Source organism: Echeneis naucrates, chromosome 6, assembly GCF_900963305.1.
Source record: "Echeneis naucrates chromosome 6, fEcheNa1.1, whole genome shotgun sequence".
NCBI classification, from domain to species: domain Eukaryota; kingdom Metazoa; phylum Chordata; class Actinopteri; order Carangiformes; family Echeneidae; genus Echeneis; species Echeneis naucrates.
This window is the reverse complement of record NC_042516.1, coordinates 22,778,959-22,797,969: the sequence shown is the minus strand read 5'-3', so window position 1 is coordinate 22,797,969 and position 19,011 is coordinate 22,778,959. Positions and strand designations below refer to the sequence as shown.

The 19,011-nt window shown below is 39.5% G+C and overlaps 3 protein-coding genes across 6 annotated transcripts in view; 1 reads left to right on the top strand and 2 right to left on the bottom strand.

Annotated features, from left to right (window-relative positions):
• Positions 1 to 4,972: 4,972 nt before the first annotated feature.
• Positions 4,973 to 8,792, bottom strand: LOC115045513 (C-type lectin domain family 12 member B-like). The gene is made up of 6 exons (XM_029505247.1): positions 8,492 to 8,792; positions 7,867 to 7,959; positions 7,291 to 7,488; positions 6,736 to 6,872; positions 6,011 to 6,105; positions 4,973 to 5,505 (listed from the first exon to the last, which is right to left on the bottom strand). Exons 1-6 carry the CDS (start codon positions 8,559 to 8,561, stop codon positions 5,367 to 5,369), a joined length of 732 nt encoding a protein of 243 aa, XP_029361107.1. The 5' UTR covers positions 8,562 to 8,792; the 3' UTR covers positions 4,973 to 5,366.
• A 3,843-nt stretch (positions 8,793 to 12,635) lies between these two features.
• On the bottom strand, positions 12,636 to 16,389 carry mettl6 (methyltransferase 6, methylcytidine). 3 transcript variants are annotated; one of them, XM_029503628.1, is made up of 6 exons: positions 16,242 to 16,389; positions 15,751 to 16,072; positions 15,245 to 15,382; positions 14,270 to 14,440; positions 13,927 to 14,068; positions 12,636 to 13,681 (listed from the first exon to the last, which is right to left on the bottom strand). In XM_029503628.1, exons 1-6 carry the CDS (start codon positions 16,262 to 16,264, stop codon positions 13,527 to 13,529), a joined length of 951 nt encoding a protein of 316 aa, XP_029359488.1. In that variant the 5' UTR covers positions 16,265 to 16,389; the 3' UTR covers positions 12,636 to 13,526. The 3 variants fall into 3 exon arrangements, with proteins under 3 accessions (XP_029359488.1, XP_029359489.1, XP_029359490.1); XM_029503629.1 differs by having other exon boundaries at positions 15,751 to 16,069; positions 16,238 to 16,259; XM_029503630.1 differs by having other exon boundaries at positions 15,751 to 16,069; positions 16,242 to 16,252.
• Positions 16,390 to 16,520: 131 nt separating this feature from the next.
• Positions 16,521 to 19,011, top strand: part of eaf1 (ELL associated factor 1) — a 15,343-nt gene continuing 12,852 nt past the window's right edge. For both annotated transcript variants that reach the window (XM_029503632.1, XM_029503631.1), the window contains exons 1-5: positions 16,521 to 16,822; positions 17,504 to 17,598; positions 17,915 to 18,051; positions 18,384 to 18,556; positions 18,693 to 18,914. In XM_029503632.1, the coding sequence (XP_029359492.1) occupies positions 16,720 to 16,822; positions 17,504 to 17,598; positions 17,915 to 18,051; positions 18,384 to 18,556; positions 18,693 to 18,914 (730 nt within the window). In that variant the 5' untranslated portion in view covers positions 16,521 to 16,719. The remainder of the gene's footprint in view (positions 16,823 to 17,503; positions 17,599 to 17,914; positions 18,052 to 18,383; positions 18,557 to 18,692; positions 18,915 to 19,011) is intronic.

Here is a 19,011-nt window from a genome sequence, read left to right as displayed (position 1 = left end):
GACCTGGACTGTCTGGGATTCTGGATTCTGGGCCTGGAGCTGCCATTTGGTTCAACCATTTACACTCACATCCGCAACTCAAGGAGGTCACCAAAGGGAACCACAAGGAACGGCATGCAAAGGCCGCACAGAAGGTCCCAGGCCTGGGTTCGATCCTCTCCAGAAGCTTTTCTCAGTCCGGCTGTAAAATGAGATTGACCGCGACACACAGAGAACAAGCACATCTGATTCATTTCTTCTCGGAGACACGTCAGAATCTTTTTCTTTGAATGCATCTTCTCATATCATCTTCTCTCATTAGAAAGCAGACTGACAAACAAGATGTAGCACGATGAATGTAAATGGTTTAATTCCAGACTTCTTCCGTGTCTAAATGCAGCAGATGACAGCTGTGAAGCAGCAAAGCGTTTTATTTATTAGTTTAATGTGCTGAATAGATGAAACCTCTGATTAGTTCATGAGCTTGCTGTGTCGTGTTCATCAAAACAAATTAAACACATACTAATTTCTGCCTAAATCAGATTCAGCCTGCTAATTTCAGCTCCTTTCAAGTTTTTCCTGAATGAGACTTTGTGTTTATTAATTTCTGTGGCAGCAGCAGATGTTTCCAAGAAGAATTTCTGTTTCAACAATAATTTAATCAGTTCCTTCTAAGACGCTTTAAGAGTAAAAGTTGACTCCGTCTCTGAACTGAGACCAGTTAGGTTTCTAATCATCGTCCCTGTTCCCGTTTTAGTGCCAAACAACTGAACATGCTCATCATTTTTGTCAACAAGCTAACTAACATCCACGATAAAAACCTCTCCAACCTCGGACTGCTCTGCATTCAGCAGCATTTTACATTTGAACTGATTTTTCTGGAGGCCTGCTGTCTAAATGAAGCTCGTGTCAGACACATAGATGGACGGACAGAGTCGACATCAACGCTCACATCTTTTGTTTTCATACATCCTGCTCACCAGAGGAAGAAGCACAGAGAGGCCTGCGGTGGCATTACACATAGCCAAACACAAAAAAACAATCAGATTAACAACGAGAGGAAACATTAAACTCAGCAACCTTAACATGCAGTGTGGGAATTTTTTTTTTTATTGTGTTGGATCTTCACATCAGTCAGCCAGAAGTGGTTTTTAATTTTTGTAATGCTCAGACAGAACTATTGAAGATGAGTAAAAATTGGCATTCATTGAAATTGTTTGGGTTTGTAAATGAAAAGTAAACAAAACAACAGAACCGAAGTAAAGCGCTCTTTTGTTCTTGTCAGTGTGTGATTTATCTAAATGCTGTTGTGCAGTTTTCAGATTGATGTCACTAATGTTTTCAGACTCTTTAGTGTATTTAAATTAGAATAAATGAAACATAATTCAGGTCAAGGTTTAAAAACCAGGTGGAAATAAAAATTTTGGGTCAATCAGATTTTTAGATTTAAAGAATATAGAAAGTTTTAAACGAAGACACAAAAACCCACAAGTCCGAGTGTAAACATTGTCTGAGATTAATTTAGAAAAGGAAAAGAGCAAAAAATGTCACAGTATACATTTTGATGTATGTGCAGGAATAGAAAAAAGGGAAAATATCATCTGTCCTGTTGATCCTTCACTGCAACGTGGAAATAAAAAAAGCAAAACACTTGATTTGTGGTTTATGAAACATCGATACATGTTGAGAGTGACCTCCTAAAATACTTTAATGTGTGTTCAGTCATTCGCCAACATCTGGACCGAGATCTGCTGACATATTCGGACCCGCACCTTTCCTCAGCTCTGCGGACCCTGAAGGACATCCAGAGTCCTGTCAGCATGTTCTCTGTCTCCTCAGGCTGCAGGCCATTTGTCTGAATAACAGGATATGTCAAAAGCTTTCTTTTTTTTATACATATATATAATAAAGGAAGAAACAGACTGCAGTTTCCTCTCCCTGCTCCTAAACCTCAGGTCCAACTCTGACATAACCGTCACCATAATTCATTGGGTACTCCATCTGCAGGAAGTCTTTTGGGATTTGGCAGTGAAATGTGCACAGGACAGACAACTGGGAACATAATCCATCTCCAACCTTCACGAAATATAAAATTAAAGGTACAAAGCAATTACAGTGGCAACTAAACCTCAGATTCCAGTTCTTGAAAGCCTGATGGAGATCAGATTTTCTTTGGGTGGGGGGTTGTTTTGAGAAAAGCCAACGTCAGCAGGATTTGTTTGTGTCCATCTGTGAATCTTACCTCAGCAAACAGCTGAACTCCTCCGCCGACTGTCTGCTAGCTGTTGATGTGCAGGCTTCATGCAGCAGGTTCCTCCGGCGTCAACAGGAAGCACCAGGGAGTGAAAATACATTCTGACTCCATGCATTATTCCAGATGGTTCGGCACTGTGCTGTAATCAGAGCAGACAAAAAGCCTAAATGAGACGTTTCCGTCATGTTTTGGCTCAGATAAAGAGGATTTTATTCCGAAGTGATGCCGCACTTCACTGACATAATTCATCTACGACTCAGAATCCACATTCAACTATCCACATTACTCATCATTTAATCACTGTCCAGTCATTATAACATCTATAAGGTATAAATATACATTATGAAGCATTTATTCATCTTATACCATCATGTCTCTGTTATGCAGTTTCCCAAGATATCTGAAACTTTCCAACGCTCGTGTGGACTTGCTGGGACTGGACACGAAGTTCAGTCCTGTCGTGATAAATAATCCTGTTTTATTGTTTAATAAGGGGGACCAGATTAAAAGGAAAGAGATTTTGGTAAAAAATGATTTTGTCAAATGGAAATAAACAGGACCAGGTGCAGAGATTACACCTCCACTCTGGTTTGGGAACGCCTTGGGATCCCCCAGTCAGAGCTCCCTGCTGAAGTTGCTATCCCCACAAACAGACCTCGGATAAGCAGACGAAGATGGACGGATGGATGGATTAAAACTGAAAGACATGAAATGCAATCCGCCAAAATATGAGGAGCAGATTGATATGAGCATTACTGAGCGTGTTTATCTCTCTAACACTAACTTAGCATAGTTTTTGAGTATTTTTACTTTACTTGAGCATCATTTTGAGGGGATACTTTTACTTTAACTTCTCTACATTTCTCTTGATTCTCTCGTTACTTGCGCCTAACATTACCTGTTCACTGTTTTTTATTCTAATTGTTTTTGTAACACGCACACAATAACGCACTAACCTCTGTGCGTGTTCCAGCTAAGAATATGGCTGATTTGTGGAGTCCAACACAAAAACAGATGGCCTGTTTGAAAGCTTCTTTAAAGGATCATTTCTCAGATTTTCTAGTTTTCTTATCATCGACGAGGCCTCAGTCAAACATATATAAATCTTATCACTATCAAACACTACATGACGTGTTTCTTCGTCACCAAAAACACACAACGCTGTTTCTTTGGACCCACAACACACCATCCTGCTGCCCTAAATACTCACTAGAGCACTAAGTGGAGATGAAGGTAGTTCCCAGCAGATTTTTACTGTTTCCTCCTGTTGAAAAATGTTTCTTAGAATCTACAGGCTGAAGGAAAATTAAACTACATGTGTGTTTTTTTGTTGTTTTTTTTTTTTTAAAAAGGCCCCATCACTCCTACACTGGGCCGGACTGCGTTGAAGCTCTGGGCGTTATGTAACAACATGGAAGCAGGAGAGACTTTGATGTGAGGCCGAGCAGCTGACCTCCTTCGACCTTCCTCTCTGCTTCCTGACGGCCGGATGATGAACTGGGACACGTTGTTCTTTCAGGAGACGGCTCACGAACTCAGGATGCGGCCGATGCTCCGTGTGCTCTCACGTTTAACTTCAGGGTCACACCGGTTCTGTAAATGAAGGAGGTCAGAGGTCACAGCAGATCTGACAACAGCTGTCAGCGTACAGTGGTTATACATGACATGGAAGAGAAAGACACGTGTGGCTTCAATATCAACTTACCGTCCATCAAAGTCTGAGAGCTTCAAAACAGCCACAAATACACTAAATGAATATTATTTGTGATAAAAAATAAATAAATCTGAAAGCATACACGCCTTAATGAGTGTTATCTTATTTTTATATTTTCAGTGATTTATGTGCACGACTCGTTCTTTACAATAACGTTCCAAAATAGAGCCATCTGATGTTTACTGGGTCAGAAGGTGGGATGGTTCTTTGCCAAAACTTAAATACTCACAACTGAAAAATTTCAAAATATTATGTTGAGTGCTGCTATGTTTAAAAATAATTCAACACAATCTGTGTTGGAAATGTAGAACTGAGGTGGGGACTTCTCTACATCGTATTTGGAATGTGCTCTTCAACACTACGAGCTCCACAGTCATTAAAGCTTCCCGGCATGTTTTCTGACAAATGTTTTTAGGTGACTAACAAATATCACACACAGTCTTCTTGTTTTCTTTTGTGTTATCTTTTAGTTGTATCATTTACTGTATGCAGAGTCACTTCTGTCTGCGTGTTACTTCCCTGTTTTCTGTGTTGTTTTGTCTGAAGGGGTTTTCATGAAATAAATTAAAGGAAAAAGAACTGTGACATTAGACAGGTAATTTTAAAAGTTATGGGATGAAACCATAACACAATCTGGCACCAACTTCTTTTACTCGCTCATGAATATCTTAACGTTAATTTATCATATAATACAGTGATCAGATTGACCGTAACGTGTTGTAATACTTACTATCTTCTGAAAAAAATACATACAACTTCAAACCCAAATTTAAGACTTGGCAGACTCAAAAAAATACAAGTTTTTCTCCCAAAAGCTGAAATGTTTTAAGTTCAGAGGTGACTTCATTTCCATGTTGTCACAAAGGTTGAACTGTTAAGGAATTAACATGAAATATCTCTTTTATTCATAGTTAGAGAAATACATTTTATTGAAATGGATGGGGGGAAAAGTGCAAAAACGATAAAATAATGCCCTCTAGTGGTCAAAAAAGGTTGGTATATTATTTGAAAAAAAAAAATTTACGGAGATATTCAAAAATATTTATCACTTTCATGAATGTAACAGCAGCCACTGATATCTACTAGAACAAGAACATTAACACAAATAGTTTTATCAGAGAAGAATCATCGTTGTGATGTCTGGGAGAGGCAGCACACTGACAACAAATCAGCAAACAACAAGAGTAAACATAAATACATAAGATAAGATACTGCTTCATTTGTCCCACAATGGGGAAATTTGCCTTGTTTCAGCAGCAAGTGGACAGCGAATAGAAAAGCAGAATAAAAAGAAGAACACGTACAGTAAATAAGAGCTACTAAAAATCACCACCAGAGATAAAATATATAATAAATATGTATAAAATATAATGAATGAAATACATAAATCATTTTATATAGACATGGTTGTTGTGCTAATCAAATAAATGTACGCGCCTTCTCACACATCCAGTAGTAAAACTCATCACAGCTCTGGAAGGACAAAGATAGTAAGCACAAATCTCCTCCTTCAATAATAGCGCAGTCTTTGCTGTCCAAAGAGTCCTTAGGTGGAATCCTAAAACAACACGAAACATTGTTTAACTGATTGCCAAACAGTTGCATGTGTATGTGCCATCACACAGTGCGTCATGGGATGCTGCTCTCCCAAAAATCCTTCACACTTTACACCTCACAGTCAAATCCAAATTCAAGCTGAGGTTAAAAATGTTTTGAACATTCTTCGGTGGGAGAAAAGTTTTTTGTTTGTTTTTTTTATTTCATGGCACCCATGTAAGGATTCATAAAGCTGCTCGTCCATCATATTGAAAGAGTCCAAGATTGTTTTAATGTCAGAAAAAAAAAAATCTAATATTGTCAGTATATGTTGTTGTCATACATATGTTGTATATGACACAACATCATACAGACTTAAGACCCCAAACATACAAATACCCAAGTCCCAAAGTCACCTGAGTCAGCAGATATCTGCAGGTAAATGTGGGCTGGATACAGAACAAGCTTCACAATAATGCTATGACGTTGTTAAAGTGTGTGTTGTGTTGTGCGTTTGAAATCCTTACTGGTTCAGTGGCTGTTTGCAGCTCAATGAGTTCTGCCCGTTTGCATGACTGAAGCTGATCCAGAATTTGACACCTCCCAATAAACGGACAAACTTCTGTTGGAAAGCAAACGAAGGTGAAACGGTTCATTAGCAGGGCTGCAAAATTCTGGGAATCTCCAAAATTGGAAAGCTTCCATGGGAATCAATGGGAATGTATTCAGTTGAAGGTGTGCCTTTAATGGAGAACTTAAACATAGTTTGGTTAAAACAGATTTAAACAGATTTAATTTGAGCACGAACATCTCATTTTCTGGAGGTAACAGGAAGTTTTCTAGATTGAAAATTAGCCTGTAACAGGAAACTTAAATGTAGCTATAGCCGCTTTCCTCCATAGATAGTTTGTCAGTCCTGGACAACTGAAACCAAAATGGGTGCATCCAGCAGCTAACCAGCCAGTAAATTAGATATGCTTAATGTAAATGCTGGATGTTTCTTTGGATGATGAGTTTTGTGAAGAATTAAGTTGTAGAGTGTTCATTCATCCTGGATGCTCATCAACTGTGTAACTTTGCAGTTATTTTTCAAATAGGATTTTTTTTTTTTTTTTTTTTAAATCAAAACATTTAAAACAACAACATTCCCATGAAGAGTTTCTCTTCATCCAGGATGGATGGAGCATGTTTGCTACATGTTTCATCTGCCTGCCAGGGAAACACAGGATGTTGGATATAGACAGATAAAAACCTCCTCTCTGTAATCATCCAGAATCACCAAGGAGGCCTCTTTGCGCTCACAGTCCTGTCTGGCATTTTCCCAGGTGTCTGTGGTCGGGGACAGCTGATAGCAGCTGGACTGATGGGCCAACCAGCCGGAGGGACAGCCTGAGGTGTTTGTGGATGTAGAGGAAAGAGAAAAAGACACAAGACATCAGGATTAGAAGATGGACGGGACAAGGCAGCTTACAGGAAGAGGTGGAAAACAAGGCACAGCACGGGACGAGAGAGGAAGCAAAACGGGATGATACGTGAAGGAATGACGTAAGGAGAAAGAAAAATGGACAAGTCAGGAAAGGACAAGATAAGACAGGACATATGAAAGGGACAAGACAAAAGAAATGCAGAAAGCATGATAGGTCAAAGACAAAACAGGACAACTTAGATAAGTCAGGAATGGAGAAAAGATGAAAATAAGACAGCAGAGGACAAGGACGTACGTACAAAAAAAAAAAAAACAACAAAATAATCAAAATGTCAGCAGCTTTAATATTCTGCATAAAGAAATATAGTAAAAAAGACTAACCTACATGAAGCTGTCCTATCTGTTTTCTCAGTTTGGACACTTTTTTCTTGAAGAGGGTTATATTTCCTCTCAGGAACTTGTTAATGGCCTTCATTTCTGTGATTTCTTTCTCCAGTTGTGTTACATTTAAATCCACATTGAAAGCTGTCATGTTGGTTCTGCTCATCCTCATCTCATTGAGTGTGTTAGAAAAAGAATCTAGAGGGACAGAAACAGAGAAGATGACGTCACAGTAATTCAGAGAGCCCTCATTCTCTTTGACACTGTGAGTCACAGTAAAATGATCTGCACAAAACAAAGTAAAACCATAAATCATAAACTCCAACTTATTTATACTTTTTTCAGTTTGAGCACAGTTTAAACAAATTACATGTGGCAACCTTCAGCATCATATAATTTCATATCAATATAATTTACCATTATTCTTTTTTTAACATCATCTCAGCAAGTTGAAGAAGATAATCAGACTTTTTGACTTTAAAACAGGATTTCATTTGTCCGTGGAGTGTTTTACTTTCTGAATTCTCTCATTTTAGTTTCTGCGGTGTGATGTGGACAGTTAACTCCGATACTCACCTGCCTGAAGCCGCAAACAAACATTGAGAGCAGACTGGATGATGCACAGCAGGCCAAAGCTAATCAAGATCGGTCTGTACAGTTTAGATCTTTCTATAGGTAGACAAAAAAAAAGTGTTGTTGTAGTTATCATTTCTTGTTTTCAGACTGACTCATCTAATTTTTACTTTTAATATTGCACATTCTTTTTGTGATTTACTGGCACACATTTTAGGGAACTGCACAAAATAATGAATCAGACTGGAGTGAGTTTCACAGAAGAAATCCTTGAAACAAAGAGGAAGTGACTTTTCCAAGAGATTTAGTAAGACATTGAGATAATATTAGGAAAAAAAGGTAAATCTTGGTTTTCTTGACACAGCTTCAAAGTACCAAAGAGTTTATTTAAACTTTCTCTCATGTTTTTTTTTTTTTTTTTAATAGGCACAGGAACATTTTCACCAAATTCAAGGTTCTGAATATGTTAATCTGCTATTTTCTATCTTTAATTATAAATGAGAACAATTCGAGCAATTTGCAAATAAAAAAAGTTATGAAAGACTGCTTGAAGTAAAAAAAAAAAAAAACTACAGGGACACACCAAAATGTTGCACAATAAATCAGAAAAAAACAAAACCAACTTTACCTGAGATATTCTGACCTTCTTGATTCGTCCTGCTCAGATTTGGTGAGTTGACATAGTTTCCTGTCTCCATCGTTCCTGCAGCTGATCCTCTTCGATGCAACAGATTGTCTGTCTAATTCAGCCGCCAGCTTCTTCTTCGCTGTACGTGGGAACATCTTCGCATATTAAACTGAGTAATCATGATGCAATCCAACAAACTGCTTCATCAGTTACCACAGATAACATTAAGTATTGCGCTCATATCTGATGACGAGTGCTGAAAATACACCCAAAAATGGACAAAGTACGTGAGCTGATCAGAGATGAAATTATTTGGAAATGAATCCTCACAGGAAGTGATGCGTTGAACAAAAAGCAGTGTAACAGTGAATCGATAATCACTGCTAAGCTTGATTTTAAATCATTTGAAATATTTAATTCTTTGCTCCTAATTTCTGCACTTATGCCATCTTAACTTTAAATTCAGTTACACAACAGTTTTACTTTTTCTACCTTTAGTCTTCACCCTTTCATAGTAAATCTCTATTTTTTAATTGAGCACAGGGGAGCAGCATCTGTAACTTCATTATGTGACATATGATGACAATACTGCAATTCTTTTCTTTTCTATAACTGTAGTCTGTGAAACACTCAACAAAGCTGCCTTGCCTCTTTGTGGATGTTGTTTCATGTTCTTGTGCTTCATTAATTAGTGCAAACAAAAGTCTACTAACGGCAACAATCACGTTCCATAAACTAGAAACAAATCAATAAAGACGCTTGTTGCTTAAAATGATAATTGAAATGTTTCAGATATTTAGCTTCTCCACACAGGGGAGCTGTCTTCATTCACAGTTGACAGTCAGGGACTGAAACCACAGATGGAAATAAAAACCTTCTAACACCTTCTTGTTTTCTTAGCAGCAGAAATAGATCCAGTAACGACTGGATGAACTCCGTCAGTCTCCTGTTGACCAACACAACCAGGTCCATCTCAGATGGTCGGCATCAAAATCTGCCTTGTGTTAACAGTCCGAGCTGGTCTGAGGAATCTTTGCTTTTCGCCCTTTAACTGAAATCTATCCTGAGCTGGCTGCCACAGTCAGTCTGAGTATTGTTGCTGACCACATTCATCCCTTTACAGCCAGTTTATTTACTTCTGTTGGCTATTTCCTGCAAATTAATGCTCCAAAGAGAAAATATTAAATAAAAGAAAGAAATAATCAACTTGAGTAGAACAATAAAATCAAGTAAATTATATATGAATGTTAAATAAATATCATAATCTGTCTGAGATCATAACTGAGCTGTCCTGGTCTGTGTTCAGTGTTAAGAGATGGAATCTACCTGGATGGAAGTGAGTTTTGTTGTCTTTGCTAACATTTTGATGAGGTTTACTTGTAAACATCTGTTAATGTCCTTCCAGTTTTTTTTTCTGTATTCATGGATATGAATTGATGTTCTGTTTAGTCAGCATACATAAAATCTTAAAAAATAATAATAAAAGAAATGAAACATTAAATAAAAGTGTAAAAAAAGAGAGAAAAGAAACAGTTGAAAAATAATGTGGTAACGAGAGAATGGAAACGTTGATATTGTTTCCTCCGCACGCAGACACAGCACCCCCGCCCACTACCATTTTTAACTCCACGCACTCGTCTCTGCTGTGAACCTGCAGTGGTTTAGCTTCGAGGATGAAGGGCCTCGCTGGACCTGCTCTGCTGCTGCTCCTGACTCTGTGTTTCTCATCAGCTGAGGAACCTGGTTAGTACAGAACTTCAGATTTTAGCGTCTTCTCTGTTGAAAACCTCAAAAGACTCAAGTACACATCTGTATTATATGATATTCTAATAGAAATTACACACCAGAACTAGTTTCCCTTAAAGAGAAGGTTAAGAGAAGAGGCTGAGAAAAGATTCAGCACAGCAGCTTTAGAACTTTAAAATGTACATTTTAAACGAAGAGCGGATTCCTTTTTTATTATAAGTCTGTAGTCGAATGCCAGTTTAAGGTCTTATCTGGAAAAATTGAGAATCACTGGTCTAAAAGTTTGTAGGTTTTTTGTGGAATCACAAAACTGGTTGTGTTTGAATTGGGTAGTTTCCGATAGTCGACTTTATTTGGATTTTTGCCTTTTTGTTGACCTGCTCCGAAATGATTGGCTTCGACTTTTTTTTCTTGCACCTTGATTTTGTGCTCTAGAAACCTTAGTGGTCCGCTACAAACAGAAGACCATGACTCTCGACAGAGGCTCATCAGTCAAACTTTCCTGCGAGGCTGATTATGACCCACAGAAATGCGGCCTAGTGCACGTCGAATGGCTTTATACCTCCAGAGGAAACGCAGCGTTGACGGACCCCTGGAAATACCTCACCACTGTGAACGAGACAGCGTTCAACTACAACATGAGGCGCAGACAGGTGGTGACAGAGATTCTAGACCTGAGTTGGCGCGACCGTGGAGAATATCAGTGCAAGGCTGAATGTGGGATTGGAAATGAGAGTGCGATGGGACATTTCATCAAGATCTCTATCAGAGGTATCGTTGCTGTTATCACATCTTTTCAGTACTTTTCCTTCTAACAGAGATGTCAATTTTAAGTATTTCACAATTTACTGGCAGCTCAGCTCAGCTGTTGTCCCAAATTTCATAGACATTCAAGATCCCCAGAGGATTTATCCTGCTTAGCACTTCCTTCTGGAGGTGTATCAGTGACATTAAGTTTATTCTCACATCTCATCCTGCTCTCTTATTTTCTCTCATAGGCTGATCACCTGAATGAGTCAGCTCTGCTCACAAAGGACGTAAATGTTCAACAAAGGTTTATTTCAAAGTCTTTTTCTAGTTTTTTTTATTTTGCTTTTTCATCAAATGTAACTGCTTCACTGACTAAACATTTAAGATCTTCTACATGACTGTATTTATGCTCGAAGATGTTCACCTCAGCAGCTAATGTCACTTTGGTGCAAGCTGAATAGAAAAATTACTTGAATGTTATAGGAAGACAGAGATGGTTAAATCCGGAATGTTAGATTTTAAATTGTTCCAGAAGCAACTGCTGTCTTACTCATCCACTGTCTCTAATCACATCAAATGGGAAAGACTGTTAAAGTATTTACATTTGGGGTGGGTGATATTAATTTGTCAATCCGTTGATTAATTGCTGATAGTTAGGTTTGGTTGCTAGGTGATAGAGTCATCTTTTTAAAGATGCCACGAAGAAGACAGAATGTTAATCTGAGACAAAAAAAAAAAAATTAATAAATATATATGAAGCAATTCTCACGGTACTGGACTGATTGTGTTGTGTTGTGTTGCAGATATTCTAAATATCTGCAGGTTTGATGGTGTAGAAACTGGTCAGACACACTGAATGGTTATGTCAGTGTTGCTTGTTGGTGATGTGCAGCAGTTTGTGCTCTTTGAGTTTCCTTCCTGCTCTTCACCAGATTAAGGAGGACAAAGCCACATAGTAGCAGAACTGGCCTAAATTGAACAATTACAAACCAGCTCCACCAAACAAGTTTTTTCAAATCGTTTTCGTAAAAAATGTTTGATAATGTCCAGAAAAAACCTTTTTGGTTTATCTGATAGTATCACTCTTGGTATGAAAGCACACATGCTTTCATTACCACTGAAGTGAAAAGAAAAAAAAAAAAGAAACCACTGTAAATGAGATGTCATCAAGAATAATCTTTTTGTTATTTCGACCCAGCTCCCACTCCCACTCCTCACATTCACATTCACTAACAGCGGGCTGCAAAGGCCAAACCCCCTGACAGGAAATGGGGACAGGAAAGTGGTTTACACTTTCGAAAGCAAGCCAACGCAGACCGTGTATTCATCTTACAGAAGGTGAATATCACACTTCATGTTACTCTGCAAAAAAACTGCTGCATTCTGTTTGATGAACACTTTGAGTGAGATCTGAGAAGAATATGCAGGTCGTCCGCTCAAATCAAGGGGGCCTCGTCACTTTAAAGTAATCTGACAGAAAAGTAGAGCATTTCATTGGAAATTAATTTGATCAGGATAATTTTAACTGTGCAGTGTCCATTCATAGAGGTTTAACAGGGCTCTGTTATTGAAGCGGAAGTTTATTAAGTAGCCTGCAGCCGCTCTTCATTTGTATATGACTCCAGCTAAGATTTTAATGGTGTCCGTGTGGGAAACCTTTTTTATTTATTATTGCCTCTTTTCAAAGGAGCACATTGAGAATTCAATCTATACTTGATCATCCATTAATCCTACATCTGTATTCCACCTATAAAAGTAACAAGTGGAAATTGCAAATAAAACTGGATTCAAGTTCAACTGGATTATCGGCATCTTCACATCTCAAATAGCATATTTTTGAATGAAGCTTCAACAGGGCTTTACCATAATCGTACCTGCAGCCACCGTGATTATTTTATGTTAAGCCAAAGCTTGTGTGCTCTCTGAAACCAACAGCACCCTCCTCAGGACAACCGGCATAATGTCAAACTGGTCAAGATGAGACAAATGGTTCGTTTCATTGTCCTTTATACTGATACTACGTGAATAATAAATAACAATCAATGAACAAAAAAAACTTGTCAGACTGAACGTGTCAAAAATTTTAAATCACAACAAAGAAATAAAACAATCAATCAAATTTCCTCTTGATGTTATAAGGCAATTAAAAATGTCCAAATGTTTATTTTTAAAAAGTGAAGATGCAAAAATACCTGTAAAAAGGCCACGGAGTGTGGCCTCCAGCTGTTCACAGTTAATCCAGCTCATGACTTCACTGTTCGTCCTCCTGATCATGTTCTTGTGCCCAATGTTCACACAGTTCCACATGCTTTTATCTGTCGGACTCCCAGAACATAATCTTTTGTTTGTGAAGGAGCAGCTCTCACATGTTTTTACAGTATCGTTTCATTCACCTGCATCTGTCACATGATCTGAAGAATTCAACCGCAGCAGCACGTTATCCTCCTTACGGTCCTTATGAGGTCACCAAATCCCCCTCGGAATACATGAACGTTTAGCCATCCGGTTCTTTCGGGACATTTGAGTCTTATGATTCTCATCAGGAGCTGCCTGACTGACCAGGCCTGGTGAATTTGCTCTGCAGGAACACCCTGGGAACACAAAGCCCCTCCTTCTTGTTGACCGTCTCTCTCAGCACGTAGTCATTAGTGAGACACTGGAAGCCCGTCTCCTCAAAGAGCTCAGCCAGGAACTCTGGAAATAGAAAAATGTTCATATTGTGGTTTCAGCACAGCAGTAAAAAGAGAAATATAGGTCCCATAACAACAAGAACCTTTGAAGAATTGAAAAGCTTGCAGTGAAATGCTCACTCTATACTAGATTCACACAACAAACACAACTAGGGAAAAGAAAGACTTGAGGTTCTTAAGTTGCTGCTCATTGCAAGTTCAGAATGTTTTTGTTCTCTGTATCAGCACAAACTGAACAGATATGCTGACCTTTAGAGAAGAAGTATGACCTTGTTCCATCTTGACGTACGTAGAAGTTTTCCCCCAGCTTGCTGCCGGCTTTAAATCGGAGCATGGCGTGATCATAGAGACCATAGTCCCTAAACAGGACGATGCCTCCGGGCTTCAGCACCTTCAAGCCACAAGCATGTCAGTCACACCACTGACATCAACTTGTACCACAAACAGCAAATTAAGTTAACATCAGATCAATGCTTTATCACCAGACTTTGTGTGTATCAGGGATTGTTGTGAAAAAAAAAAAAAAATTTGTTTATATGAAATCAAAAGAATCCTCCAGCAGGTCTTTCCATCTGACTGCCTCAGCTCTCACCCTGCTGATGTTCTCCAAAGTCAGTTTCATCTTGTCAGGGTGGACGGCGGACAGCACGAAGATGAGAGTGACGACGTCCACACTGCCCTCTGGCACATTCACCCTCAGGTCATCTTTAGTTAAGTCACACTGGAAGGCACGGCAGCGCTCAGGGCAGTACAGAGGGTTTTGCTGTAAATGGACAAATGTTTATTTCCATTAGTTAACGCTGTCTTTCCAAAAGCTGTATCAATAATTCAGCAACTCTAATCAGTAACTACTTTCAGCTATTCAACATTTGCTGGTTCCACCTTGTCAAACACACTGAATTTTGGCAGTAAAACAAAGTAAATTTACTTAAGTACAGTTTCTGAGTATCTGTACTTTACTTGAGTATTATTTTTGGGGGATACTTTTACTTTCTCTTCTCTACATTTGAAGGACAAATATTGTACTTTTTACAGCACTACATTTCTATTGATGCTCTCGTTACTCGCTCCTTGTGTGCTAGTCTAACTTTACTGTTCATTTTTTTTGTAACACGCACACCTCTGTGTGTGTTCCAGGTAAGAATATGGCCACGATGTATAATCCTCATCCTACCTGGATTATTTCTCCATAACGATCAGCTCATTCTACATTATTCTCAATTCTTGCCTCCATTTCTGCCGTCATCCTGAATCTATGACAAGAAGTACTATGATAAAAGGAGGCAGAGGAGGAACTAGACATGGAGCACACAGGACAGTCTGTTAATCAGTGAACAGCAGAGACAGCAACACGAGGTAACACACAGCACATACTTTTACTTTTATTAGAGTAATATTTGACAAGGAGAATCCGTACTTTTACTCCAGTAGTGAAGTTGTGTACTCTGCCAACTCGTAACATAACAGATGTAGTAGCCAAAATTAATGATTGAGGGCTGTGTTTTTTTTGTGTCTCTGTTAGTAAAAAAAAGCGCCTAGCGCTGGTAGATGATGATGGATATCTTACCTTGACAAACTCAACAGCTCGTGGTGAGAAATCACAGGCGTAAACGAAGATGTTGAGGTCATCATCCTGGAGCAGCGGGAAGATACAGTTTCCCACCCCACAGCCCGCCTCCAACAGCACCAGCCGCTGTGACTCAAACTGCAAATCAGGAGAGGATGCAGCCGCAATTTCAGACCATGCCTTCATTGACAGGTAATCCTGATTCTGTCGGGAAAACGCTCTGAGGGGGTCATTGATAATTGATAATTATTAATTAATTATCAACAAATTAATGCAGACATGCCAAATATCATCAGTAATCGGTGGAAAACCAAAGAGGTTAGAAGAAATTTACAGTGGATTTGTCTACCAGAGTTCTGGAATGTGTATTTATTTGTTTTATTGTTATGATTTTGCTTAAATGTGTGGAAGCATTAAAGTTTTCAGCTATGGCCGGACCAGACCAGATGAGGCCAGAGACCAGACAAGATCAGACCAGTCAGCTACAATTAAAAACCTTTCCTCACCTCTCTGCAGGCTTTCAGCTCTTCAAACTCTCTGGTGGTCCAGTGTCTGTCCTTGAAGAAGTTGGTCGTGTTTCTTTTGTAAAACAAGTCCCAGTTTTTCTGCGCTTCTTTCTCCAGCTTCATCTGCTTGAAGCCGGACACCAGAGCTCCTTCCCGGCCGAGTCTGTCCAGCTCCTCCGGACTTAAAACTCTGGCGGAGGAAGCTTTGGCTTGTCCGGGGACACACGAAGGCGATTCCTCTGCCGACCCCGCTTCTTCTTGGGGTGTTGGTAGTTTATTATCCCCCCGGAAACAATTTTCACTTTGTATCAGCGCCATGCTGCTTTAAAACAACAGAAAAACACAAAGGTTTTGCTACTTCGCCTTTTCTGTCTGTCACTAGTCTTCAGGAGGATTAAAACAATGTTACAACTTTAAGTTAAAGCAGTTTAATTAGACGATAAATAGTACTAAAACTAACTTATTTAAAAAAATGCCGCCTGGCTACCTACATCTTCACACATTGTGCCTCCATCTTGTCCGTCGCTTAAATTCATCCGTGTCGCAAGTTCCGAGAATCTCCAGTAACATCCCGACAAGTGTTACAGTTGCTCGTTGTACACTGACATAAAATAAACAAATAAATAATCATTATGGCAAAGTGTGTATGATTAAGAGTAATCTGATGATTTGTGGGCGGTGTAATTGACATGTAGTCGTTAAAAAAAAAAAGATTTTAGAGTCACATTTCAGCTCCGGACCAAAACCGGAAGAGGCGCGGCCGGGTGACGTAAGCGATGTTTTGCTATGTGTTAGCCGCGGCGAGCTAACTTTGTCTCCACAGTTGGTTTCTGATTTAGACTTCTTTTCTCCGAAGTTTTCAGACGCAGCAGGACTCTTCCGAGGAAGCTGAGGATAAATTTGACTTTCTCTTTTTTTTTAAAAAACGAATTTAAAACAAAGAAACAAACAAACAACCGAACCGGGGACATGAACGGGAGCACCAACCCGCTGCTGGACAAAGAGGAGCATGTTCTGAAGCTCGGAGAAAGCTTCGAGAAGAGGCCAAAGTCTTCCTTCCACACCATCAGATGTGAGTGCCAACAAAAAAACACTGAAAGTGAATTATCTTAAAAAATGAAAAGGGAGCAACAAATCGGTAAAAGTTAACAAGGGGGGCGGGGGGGGCTTGTTGAACTGTTGTATGGGATCGGTCCGCTCACATGGACGGGGAGGCTGCCTGTTACACAACCCGGGCATTTACATGGACATTACAAAGAAGTCATTTGCATAGAAAATGTCGTTACACCCACTTAAACTGTATTTGTTTGAAAAAAATATTAAATAAATACTAATAGCCCGGTTTGTATATTATAATTATTATTATTATTTTATCTCTCTTGATCAGAAAAGCGTCTTAAGCGACCAAGACTAAAATAACAATCATAATAAGTTCGAGATTTTTTAACATTGAAGGAAAACCATGTATTCTAAATGATTTGTTCAGATTTTGTGAATTTAATTTTGATCACCAACAGGAAGGCCTTGGTGCACACAAAAACTTAGTAGTGACCAAGTTGTTAATTAATCAGGAAAATACATCACAAGTGTTTGTCCTTTGAGTGATTATAGCTCAGTATAAGGTGCTGATTTTAACTAAATTGTTGTGGGGTTATTTAACAGGGAAAAAACTTACTGTTAATGAGAGTTTGTTTTTAAAATTCTTTTGTTGCACCAGCAGCTGGCTAAAATATGAAGTGTCCCTCTTTCACAGATGACTTCAAACCAGCTTCTATCGACACGAGTTGTGAGGGAGAGCTGCAAGTTGGGAAAGGAGATGAAGTTACCATAACGTTACCTCACATTCCGGTAAAACTGCTGAGCAGTGTGGAAGGCAAAGGTTTTGGGAATTTTTGCTGTTTGGTAGTTAGCTGCATGTTGTGGGTGTCTGAAGAGTCACAGAGACAACGTGAAAGAGGTTTCTATACACCAGAACACAATGATAACACAACATTGTACTACATCAGTAACAGAGTCATAAGGTTTTGCATTTCTTCTCTAAACTCAGAAACTGAGGAGGTAAAGATGCCTGCGGGTTGGTTGAAATCAGTCAAGCCAACTACTAGCTCATTAAAAATGAATGAATCTGACAAAGGTTTAGCTAAACGGACTGTTCTTCTTTCAGGGCTCTACGCCTCCCATGACGGTGTTCAAAGGAAACAAGCGGCCATACCAGAAAGACTGCGTGCTCATCATTAACCACGACACCGGGGAATTCGTACTGGAGAAGCTGAGCAGCAGCATCCAGGTCAAGAAAACCAGGTGAGACATCTCGTGAGAGGCGTTGTGACAAAGTGAGGCACTTTCTTGAAAGAGAACAATCCAGAGCTAATCCTAGTAACTAATACTGAAATTCCATTTCTTAACTATTTAGTTCTCATAATGCAAAATTTTAATGTTTACAAACTCAGCTGTATTTTATTACGATGACTCAGATGGTGAGATGTGTTTTTATTTCTTAAAACCACAAATGTATCTTCTTATGGCTATCAACACTTTAGTGAGACATGTAGAAAATGTGACATACAGCTTCATAAATCCATCAGCGCTGCAGGGAAGACAGATAGTAACATCGTCTGTTGTATGTGTTTCAGGGCGGAGGGCAGCAGTAAGATCCAGGCCCGAATCGAACAGCAGTCGGTCCGGTCCAGCCAGCCCAGTTCTCAGTTCCGGGCCCCCACCAAGCCCGGGGTTGGGGTCAAAACATCTCCATCCCCTTCAAAGGATAACCCCTCCCCAGAGCCCCAGCTAGACGACATCAAAAGAGGTGAGGAGTCATCAGCTCATGACACACTCTACTGTACTTCCCCAGGCAAACATTATTACAGATGTAATCAGTTTTTCAGAATAAGATTAAAGAAAAAAAGAGTTTCTGAATTCAGTGTTAATATTGCTCTTGACAGAGCTGCGAGCGGAGGTAGACGTCATCGAACAGATGAGCAGCAGCGGCAGCAGCAGCTCGTCTGACTCAGCCAGCAACTCAGGGAGCGGCGATGACAGCAGCAGCAGCGACGTGGAGCACGACGCACCACGGCCGCTCAGTCAGGCCTCCCCCAATCGCCTCCCCATGGCCAACGGAGGAGCCGACCGGCAGCAGGGCAACAACCAGCTCATGAACACACTCAGTGAGTGTCTCAGACTGACAAACAACACAGAAAGAAAAGCAGACAGGCTAGCCAGCAGTGATATAACAACATTACAAACCTCAGCAAAAAAAAAATT

Coding starts and splice junctions, on each gene's coding strand:
- LOC115045513 (XM_029505247.1), bottom strand. CDS start 8,561: ATGGAGACAGGAAACTATGTCAACTCACCAAATCTGAGCAGGACGAAT. Junction 6,873..7,290: donor GATAGGACAGCTTCATGTAG/GTTAGTCTTTTT, acceptor CAAACACCTCAG/GCTGTCCCTCCGGCTGGTTG. Junction 5,506..6,010: donor TGCAAACAGCCACTGAACCA/GTAAGGATTTCA, acceptor GTGTTGTTTTAG/GATTCCACCTAAGGACTCTT.
- mettl6 (XM_029503628.1), bottom strand. CDS start 16,264: ATGGAGGCACAATGTGTGAAGAT. Junction 16,073..16,241: donor GAGGCACAATGTGTGAAGAT/GTAGGTAGCCAG, acceptor GTTGTTTTAAAG/CAGCATGGCGCTGATACAAA. Junction 15,383..15,750: donor AGCTGAAAGCCTGCAGAGAG/GTGAGGAAAGGT, acceptor CCTGATTTGCAG/TTTGAGTCACAGCGGCTGGT.